This window comes from Punica granatum, chromosome 6 (genome assembly GCF_007655135.1).
Source record: "Punica granatum isolate Tunisia-2019 chromosome 6, ASM765513v2, whole genome shotgun sequence".
Taxonomy (NCBI): Eukaryota; Viridiplantae; Streptophyta; class Magnoliopsida; order Myrtales; family Lythraceae; genus Punica; species Punica granatum.
In genome coordinates, this window is record NC_045132.1 from 13,629,450 (window position 1) to 13,639,723 (window position 10,274).

Here is a 10,274-nt window from a genome sequence, read left to right on the forward strand (position 1 = left end):
TAAACTCCATTAGGTCATTAGGGTGAGGGGATGATTATTTTCAAGATATTGTGAGAATTTTCTCTAAATTGTTCTTCGGCAACTTTTCGAGATTGTAAGCTTGGATGCTTGTAATTTTCGACTACTTATAATATTGGTTCTTGATTTTTTATAACTATCGGGTCAGTATTCCATCCCTCTTAACCTCTATTGGCGATCCGGGTTCGATTTCCAGTCTTTGTTGTCGGGTCTTGCGGAAGGTCTCGTGGGGTTCGCATCAGAGGCTGCCGATAACCTCGTATGGGCGGTGGTAGCCGGCGCCTGAGCTACAAGGATCTCGTTTCCATTCCCACGATCATCTATTAGATCGGGAAATACTGGAGGACATTCTAGATATTACACATTAATATTTGTGAGGATGGTATTGTTACTTACCTAGATGATGAATCTCTCTTGGAACTTGCCCCATCACAATTTTGGTGAGATCATGCAAAATTAATTTGATAGCTATGTGATGAACATGTAGCAACCGTTGTTCAAATAACAATTTGATGGTCCTTTGGGAAGAGATCAATCTAATAAAGATATATCCCGACCGATGACTTCCCTTATCAGTACATCTCCTACTTTGCATGCGAACCAATCCTACTGAATTAGTAAACAGATGTAGAGTTCTTCTATTCATTATGGAAGACCTATTAAGATCATCATCACATCGTTTTCGCGTGTCTTTTCATTTCACTGATATCAAAAGCAACAGGAATAGAACGTGTAATCTCTTACTGTACGTTGGAAGTCTGGCACAAGCCTCTATTAGAATCTGCATCTGAGGGCTCACACGAGACAAATTTGGAGCAAAGTTAAGGAAACAAAAGGAATTGCACATATTAGGTGAACATTGAGTCCAATGAATGTCGATCATCACAAAACCGGAAAATAGTGCCCATTACCCTGAAAACACTCAAATGGATCAAACAAAGGCTTCACTACTTGTAGCTGCGCTGCGGCACTTTCTTGAAGGTAGCCCATACGAGATCAAAGTATAGAGGGAACTGTGCCATTGCGAAGAACGTTACAGGCAGGCAAGTTACGGCATAGACTGGATATGCTGCATACTTGAGCTTGTCCTTGAGCACGAAAAAATGCCCTGCACAGAAGGACACTAACATCGAGGCTATGGAGACAAATAGAGAAGTCAAGCCCACAAGAAGCTTTCTCGGTAGGTCTCGCCCGAAGTCTCTTTCTTCATAGCGGGATGTGAGGATGGACAGGAAAAGGATGACAGAGGTAACGGAGAAGCAGAGGGCCACGAGCGAAGATATGGCAAACACGTTGAAAGCTGGCTCGTCCTCGAGCGTGGGCTTACCGCTCTCCTCCCTAACACCGCCTGGGACTGTAGTGGAGGTGGCAAAGGCCACTGTTGCAATGAGTGCCGCCACGACTGAGCACGACTGAGATGTGTTTGTGAGCCAATTGCTGCCGTTTTTCAGAAGCTCACTATGCGTCTCTGTGAAGATGTTGTTTGCAGTCTTTCCCTCGTCGTTGTATCGAACAAAGAAGTGCCGCGGCATGGAGCTCTTGACGAACTGCAGTTTGCAATCGGAAGTGTGTTAATGTGAAGTACTGAATGTAGGATCATCCTTGATTGCTATTTGCACATCATTGGTATAAATATTTTTTGCGGTCGATAGAGTTGAGAATGTACCTTAGTACTATCAAAGGGCAAGAATGGACCTAAAATATTGAAGAGGTTCCATACATCAGACTACCCATTTCCTTTAAATAGCTATGAAGAATTCTATTTTATTATGATAGGCCATGTGCCTTTCTTGTAGCAAAAAAAGAGAAAGAACAGACATAAAATAAAGTTTTATTTCGTTAAAAAAGATTTCTGGTGTAAGGTAAAAGTTAAGATAAGCTCTACGTGTCTTTTAATTTATATGTTTTAGAGTTAGGTACAAAAAAGATCAAATCAAATCATATTTTTAAACATTTTACGAATGTTTGCACCAACTATTCGTTTGCATGGAAATACACCAACTATTAATTTGGTATCAATTTTAATATGATGTCACTTTTTCCCCTAATTTTTAACAGTATTTTCTGATATTCATAATAGTAAATTTTCAAATTAGTGGAAAAAAATAACATCATGATAAAATTAATGAGAAAAGTGACATCATGACTATGTTTAAATATCCATGTTGATGTTTCATTTATTATCTTGATATATATATATATTCATGATAATAAAATTTTAAAAATATTTTTATTGTGTTCATTAACATCATTTATTGAAATTATAGTCAACTTTACTACATAACTAGTGTTCTAATTCGTGTGTTGCATGGGTTTGTTCTCATAGCAATCATTCAAAATTTTAAAAATAAATTTACCCATAAAATATTATATTAATTTTAAGTTATATAATCATAATTTTGCTAATAGTTCTCTTACGTAAAGTACATTGCATATTTATTTAACTATTAACATAATATGGATTTATTATAGAAATTAAGTACAAGTGTACAAACTTAATTTTGCAAATTCACTTTTGACAATAATGTTTTTTTAAGATACCCTTACTCTCATTTATTAAATATTTACTTTTTATGTGGCCCTATTTCATAGAATTAACATTTTCTAATATTGTTTTATGACAAATCATGTATATGTAACTAACTATTTTATTTAGTATGTATTGCATATTTATGGACTGTCAATATATATATATATATATATATATTACAAATTATATTATAGATATTCAGAGATACAAATTTTGTTTTGCATTTTTTTATAATAGTACTATTCAAAAGCCTCATTCCTTAAATTTTATTTTTAATATGCTTGTTACTTTATATAATTAGTGATTTGTGATAATTTTTCATATACTTAATTAATTAAATTATTATCGAGTATTAGTTAGTCTATATCTTTATTCATATTTGTTTATCAAATAATTCATTGGTTTAAAAATAATTTTAATTATAGTTATTGCGTCTATTGATAGTATTCATTACAAAACATAGTCATTTTTTTAAACTATATAATATAGATATAGATAGTCTATTTCTTCAATAATATACTTAGTTGTTGTTTGTACAGATTAACTATGATATCTAATTTTAGAATATTGATAATATTTATTTCAGACATTTATTAATTGGCATAATTTATTTTACATGTAAGAAGAGAGGAGAAAAGAAAGAAACATTATTATTGTTTGAAATAATTATAATATTCATCATTCATTATGGTATTTAAGATAATTTTATTTTTATGTATTTTATACTCATATCATAACTTATATATATATATATATATATGTGTGTGTGTGTGTATATGACTCTCACTTATTATTTTACAGTGAAATAACAAATATAAGTTATGAATAAAAATTATTTCAAAAAGAAGAGAAAGTAATTAAATTATGAATAAAAATTATTTCAAAACGAAGAGAAAGTAATTATAATTTAAGAAGTTTTTCAATTTTTATGTTAACAATAAATACACCTAAAAGTTTTTTTGTTTGTTGATAGGGAATTGGTAAAAAAAAGAATTCTAAAAGAAATGATAAATTTAGAATATTTTTATACTTTTATACGTCTATATATAGCTCAGACTTTAACTTAGTTAGCATTTCGGAGTAAATTAATAAAAGGTGAGGTAAAATTGAAAAGAAATATCTCAAAACAAAGTAAAAAACCTTTGAAAAAAAATAAAATGTAAGAATCTTTTTGAATTTTATTAATCTTGAATTTGACTTTATGAGTCAATTGTTAATGAATAAAAATCTATTTATTGGACAGTAATCTGCCTGCAAAATCTATAATAATTAGAATTTGCCAATAATGTTACCCAGAATTTATAAATCTTTCATTGAATAACCAGCATTCATTTGATGAGAAACACTTACCAAAATCAAAGAGTAAATAAAAATATCAGTAAATATATAATAAAAAGGAAAATGTCAAAAAAGAACTTAGAAACACTAAATACAAGGCTATAAATGCAGCTTTTCAAACAAAATGCACTAAAAAAGATTAGTAAACCACATAATCCATAAGATAATTTAATATTATTTTAAGTTAAAATATTTAAATTTTTGAGCGATTCATTTGTATAAAAGGCAAGTAATTTGAAAAATAAAAATTATCTTCTATAATTTTGTTGTTAAGAGTCTCTTTGAGAAACTAAGGACATTTAATTAGTTACATCAATCTTGATGAAAATGATTTTAATCATTTGGTTTTACTAATTTATAAATTATATAATTAATACTTTTGAGTGAATAAGATGGCCCTTTTATGTAAAATAATGTCTATAGTGGAGTCAGCTCAATATGACGAAAAATTTTCATTGTTAACCTGAAGATTATAAAAGTTAATTTTACGATTGTAAACTAGTTAATTTTTAAAAAAATCCAATTACATATTATAATATATAAATTTATATCACAAATAATAGTTTTATGTACCGCATAGATAATATGATTAGTACTCACATATATTAAACAATCTTTATAGATAACACACATTCCTATTTTTGAACATAATGTTAAATACACATATACTAGACTAGATGTCTTCAGAAATTCATATATTTAGGACTTGGATGCACTGTTATCAGAACCGGACCAGACCGGTTCAATCGGGGAATCGGTACCTTGTCCGGTCCGATTCTCTAGAAAATTAAAATTGCACCTTTAGACCGGTGACTCCATTAAACCGAGCGATTTTTTGACTAAACTCATACAAATCGGCCGATTCTATGGGTTTGCTTTTATTGAAAAATTAATACTGCATGCATGGAGACTTTAACTAAAAACCTCAACCTTCTTAAGAGCCACATGCCTAGCCTCTTAGTCATTTAGGCAATAGCCATATTTGTTTACTTTTTATCATTCTTTATCTCTTTAAGCATAATAAAGGAAGAAACAACTTCAATAAAAAATTTTCTTTCATTCATTATTTCAATTATTTGAATTATTATGTATATATTAATATATCATAATCTTTCTTAATTTTATATACATTATTTATTATTTAATTAAACGTGCGGTCCGACCCATTAAATTCCCGGTTGAACCCATAAACCCGTGAACCCATACCTCGACCGATTCAGTGTCCGGTCCAGTTTTAATAACACTGCTCGGATGTTTTGCATTTCGAGTTGAACATAATATTAAATACATATATACTAGATGTATACCTGTTTAGTGCGCCTTATTTATTAAATTGATTGGAAATATGTGCTTCAATTGAAATTTTTTGTCAGTGGGGTTTATAGTACCTCTTTCATTTTATCTTATATATATATATATATATACTCTATTTGGTGCTTAAAAATCCAACAAATCCCGACTAATCCAAATTCAAATCGGGTCGGCCCATCAGGAAATACAACTCCCATAATCGTAAGTTTTCTTTATTCACAACTCTCTAATATTTCATCTTTTCCAAACTTCAGTAAATTTATGGGACTTTTCAAAATGAAAAATAGGATAAGTTTCAAGTGCACTCTATGTACTTTCACATAATGTAGTGACACTTTCCTTTTAAAGTAAAACACTTCACACCCCTACTCTGCCAACATGGCAGTTAATAACTCAGCACCGGAGGCCGATAAGCTAGTGTATTATCCATATTATTATTTAATTTTAAAATAAAAGTTATATAAAAAATCTTCAAAAAAATAATTAAGAAAAAATTACACGCGAAGGGAGCAGGGGTGGTCACGCAACTTACTTCAGACGAGGTCCTCGGAGCCCTCTCGGGTCTCCCATGAGCTTGTCTAGGGGAGCAACGCCTGGATGGGAACCCCCCAGCCAGAGTTGCTCGCTCCGCCTACTCTCTTCGTTCTTATTATCTAATTTAACTATGTTGATCTCTAGTGTGTTGATGATCGGTGATCGGAGTTGATGTGACGATACTTGCTGCTATCAAACATTTCTACTTCTGTTAGAAAGATTATACAATTACTTCTGTAAGATAAGCTCTCTACTTTTATTTTCTAATTGTAATTTTCATTTTCTTATGGCTGTATAACAGAGAAAAGTTCAAAAAGGATATCATAAATTCATTTTCAAAGACAATCTTCCTTCATGCTCAGATTTTTATTTTTTTATTTTTTTATGACCCAGGTTTAATCCTGGGCCATAGACTCCAACCTCCCATGGGACCGGGTGCATACTATGCACAATACTACACGTAACGGGTGGCCCTTAAAGGGTTTTTTCACTGCAGGGTGGGACAACCCTGTGACTTCTTATGCTATGCATGGGAGGGTGAGTCGTGCTCAACCACAAGTGCTAAACTTTGGAGGTTACGTCATCGTTTTGTACGGGTGAAAATTTTAGAGTTTTGGTTCTTCATCTTTTTTTCGTTTACGAAGAAAATCTTAGTACACTGAAAAATAAATTTAAATAACTGATAAAGGGGCACGGTAGTCTCATAGGTATCAAACTTACGATCTCTAAGTTAACGGGTAAAAGCGTGCGTCACTGTACTATCCCTATTTTGATAGAGTTTTGCTTCTTTTATGTTGATATAGGTAATATGTATTAAGTTTTAGATTCAAAACAAAAGCAATGCGCCCATGATGTGATCGTATCTGAAACTGAGAGTAATACAGCAAACTTACCTCGAACCACTTCATTTCCCATTGCATCTGAAGGGCAGCCCCTGGGATGAGCCAAGGCTTGTAGTCTCCGAGCATTGCTGCAAGATGCAGCGCGCTGTTTCCTTTGTTATCAACCTTACGGAATATGTTGTCTTTAAGGATGTTTCTTTTGAGCATAAGCTTGTATACATGGGGTTGCCTATTCTCGACTGCCAGAAGGACGATGTTCTTCTTTTCTGAGTTCATGTCGTGGATTGCAACGGGAAAATCCTCAAGTATCTTCTCCACCATTTCTGTGACTCCGTTCTTCGCTGCAAGCAGTATTGCTGTCTCCCCTTTCAACATATCGTCGGTAAACACTTTCTTCCCTGACAATTCCGTAAAGCACATTGAATGAAACAAAAAACCTGCTTTTCTTGTGTCAGATGGCCACTAATTCCATTGTTTATGATGCGTTATTTCACTTATTGCTAGCTCTACATGACTCGATTTACTATTTTGTATTGATAATTTTGGCGAGTTGTCTATGATGTTGATTGGATTACCTTCTGCACCATCCCCTTGTTTAGCCTTTGAAAAGTTGCCCTTAGAAGTCTCCGGTCCCGAATCCTCCAAGTTATCGAAGAGAACAGCAGAGCCGCCATCTACAATTCGATAAGGCAAAGTCTCTTCCTCCTTTCCTTCTCTGTGAATTACATGGTGAGGGTGTCTTCCGTTGTCGTCATACTCATGCACCAAAGCCCTTTTGATCAGCTCATTCATGACCTGAGCAGACCATGTGTTCTTCTCTTTCTTTTCTCGAATCTTCTTTATTTTCTCTGATCCTACAAATATGTCATGGAATCACCGTGAACCAAACACGAAACCGGAATGCAGCTCAATGTTGATACTTAGTTTGGGTCGTGTGAGTTGAGGTGTACCAAGCCCAAGAATGACCAGCATAATTTTGGAGAGGAACTTGATGAACTCGAGGCATGTCAAGTAATTCGATGGAAGTAACTGTCTATCCCGAGCTTTATGTATGGTTGGTCGTTGATGAAGTACTAATTAACAGCAAACAGAAATAAAGACAAGTTAGAAATCAAACTTGAACATGAAAAAGTATGAATATCAACCATAGGACATTTTTTCTTGCCCTGCATTTCTCGGAAAGTATTTTCAAGGCGAATTTGAAACTGCTCCAAATTATAGGGTATTGTCATATTACAAAACATGTACAAGTGGATATCGGATCAGTCCATCAGTCATGGAAGAGTTTGGTTTCGAACATAGTCTTGGGCGGCAAGGCTTTTGCAGTAGCTCACCTGGTTGTCCAAGCGGTTGGTCAATGTCGATTCTTGGTTTCTCTGTCTGAGCTTTCTTGTCAGATACCAGCAATAGTCTCTTCCCGAAGGTTGCTGTCAGTGCAAATTCAGAATCCTCCCATTTCTAAATGAAATCTATTCTGCTTTTATACTTCAAAGATGGATAATGAATTGAAGTTTCATACGGATAAAAGTACGCTGATAGTTTTTTATCAAACTGCATTACAAGCTTTGGATGGAGAATTACAGAACAGAGCAAGAAAGCTTGATCAAAACATCGTGGATTTAGTATCACTTACTCACGCCGACAAAACTCTTGAGCAATTGAAAGAACTGGACGCAAGTCTTGTAGTTCTCCGGAAAATGAGAATTCTTCTCTTTCTCCAAGTTCCTCACCGACAAAGCTTGGTAATCCAATGGCTCTTCCTTGAGTTGATCCACAAATATACCTTCCAACAGAATTAGCCCAACTTTAATCTGACTGAATTGACGATATTCTGCCCAACTAAATTCGGTACGCGGAATGGGGATGCTTACAGTGATAAATGGTACTTCTGCCCCATCCAAGGTGGGTCCCACTTCTGAAAGAGGAGGCCTTCGTAGCTAGCAGATGAAGAGGGGAGAGCCCTTGCTCGGTCACGTAGTCTACCAGATCCTCGTACAGGTGTATAATTTGAAACGCCAAATCTGTGCGGGAAATCCATTTGTTTGACAGAAGTTAATCAGTTATCAACACACAAAAAAATCAAAATGCAACTGATTTATTTCTTGCCCGATGGCGCATTCATCTGACAACAATACAACCATCACTGCATCCTTCAGCCCAAATTTATCAAGCCACCATTGATGTAACCCATAAACAAAATTGTCCGTCCGAGCTGAATTAATGATCTCAGTGTATGCCAATGGCAGTGAACGCAACTGATGTCCGGCCAAAGATCAGAGACTAGTCTAAAAAAAGGATAAGATATCGTTACTTTATAAAAACATGGTTAAAGCAGTAAGATGGTTCTCAGATGTTTCATAGACGGCATTTGTCAGGCTCATGAATACAATAAGGTCCCAGCTCATTCTCTGAATGCAGACGATGATTCTTCACTCAGGTCAATTTTCCACTGATACACGACCTGTTCTCGATCCAAATCCCTGGTTCGTCCCTATTCGGCTTCTGCTATAAGGCATATTCCACCGGACATGTTATAATTTGCAAGATTCGGGATCTATAAGGTCCATATCAGACGTTACATATGAATTTCAGATTATCCAAAGAACATAAAATAAGCAGATTGTACCGAAGTAGTCCCCATTAATGGCAGAATGAAGTGCAGTCTGTCCATCCTTCCTCCGGCAATACGAAATATCCTGCTCGTTTTTGGAACTGCAGAGATAATGCAGCCTCAGGAAAACATCCTTCTTCCCATGGAGCGCGGCTATGAAAAGAGGGGTCTCCCTCTCGATGTTGCGGGCCCCGACCAGCAATGGATACTGCTGGGCAATGCACTGGCACATCCTCACGCTCCCAACTGAGGCAGCATAATGCAGCGGTGTATTGCCACTGTCATTCTTGATCTCTAGCACGGCTTTGGTACGGTTGCTACCCTCCTCAGCGGCAGCAGTGATGAGGTCGAGGAGATCCTCGACGGTGTCCTCTTGGCCATCAGAGACCGCTACATGGAGGGCCGTCTCGCCGGTGCGAGTGATCCTTGTATGGTGGGCCTCCGGGAATTCCTCGTAGATTTCGACCACCTTGTCCCACTCTCCTTTCATGGCGCTGTTGAACAGAGTCTTCTTGATCTCTTCCGCGTCCATTGTCGTCTCACTTCTCTTTCTTGCAAATTGTATGTATGCATCTATATATATTTTTTGGAGGATACTTTTTCAGTGAGACTACAAGATATTTTTAGTGTGTCGACTAAAACTAATTATGTTCGAACGTCAACTCAACCAAAGCCACAATGTGTCTTTGAATGAGTTTGGAATCGCTATACAGTTAGTAAAGTCCATCTAAACTAATTATGTTCGAACGTCAACTCAACCAAAGCCACAATGTGTCTTTGAATGAGTTTGGAATCGCTATACAGTTAGTAAAGTCCATCTACTGAGAGCTCAATTTATTACTAAATCACAGTTTAATGGTTACCTCTTGAATCATGTGCTTCTTTGGTTTTTTTTTTTTTTTTTTGGGGGGGGGGGGTTGTTTTGGGTGTCGGTCCTCCGGATGTTTAATGATTTGGAGATTGATGCAATATCTGCATCTGATGATTTCTTTAGACTCTTTTGCTTTTTTCCTTGAACAAGCAACTGTTGGAGTTAAACGCGACAGTTCAAGGGATTTATTTTGTCCGACAGCAACAGACAAAAGTTGCT

At 35.4% G+C, this 10,274-nt stretch overlaps 1 protein-coding gene across 1 annotated transcript; it reads right to left on the minus strand.

The window, feature by feature from the left end:
- Positions 1–751: 751 nt before the first annotated feature.
- On the minus strand, positions 752–9,944 carry LOC116210267. The gene is made up of 8 exons (XM_031544116.1): positions 9,200–9,944; positions 8,445–8,594; positions 8,207–8,356; positions 7,908–8,000; positions 7,524–7,646; positions 7,149–7,427; positions 6,625–6,971; positions 752–1,565 (listed from the first exon to the last, which is right to left on the minus strand). Exons 1-8 carry the CDS (start codon positions 9,714–9,716, stop codon positions 966–968), a joined length of 2,259 nt encoding a protein of 752 aa, XP_031399976.1. The 5' UTR covers positions 9,717–9,944; the 3' UTR covers positions 752–965.
- Between the last annotated feature and the right edge of the window lie 330 nt (positions 9,945–10,274).

What these genes read in the sequence shown, in the direction of transcription:
- LOC116210267 (XM_031544116.1), bottom strand. Translation starts at nt 9,716, where the DNA reads ATGGACGCGGAAGAGATCAAGAAGACTCTGTTCAACAGCGCCATGAAA. An exon ending in CAGAAGTACCATTTATCACT is followed by an intron (nt 8,357 to 8,444) that starts GTAAGCATCCCC and finishes TTCTGTTGGAAG; the next exon opens with GTATATTTGTGGATCAACTC. An exon ending in GCTGGTCATTCTTGGGCTTG is followed by an intron (nt 7,428 to 7,523) that starts GTACACCTCAAC and finishes ACATATTTGTAG; the next exon opens with GATCAGAGAAAATAAAGAAG.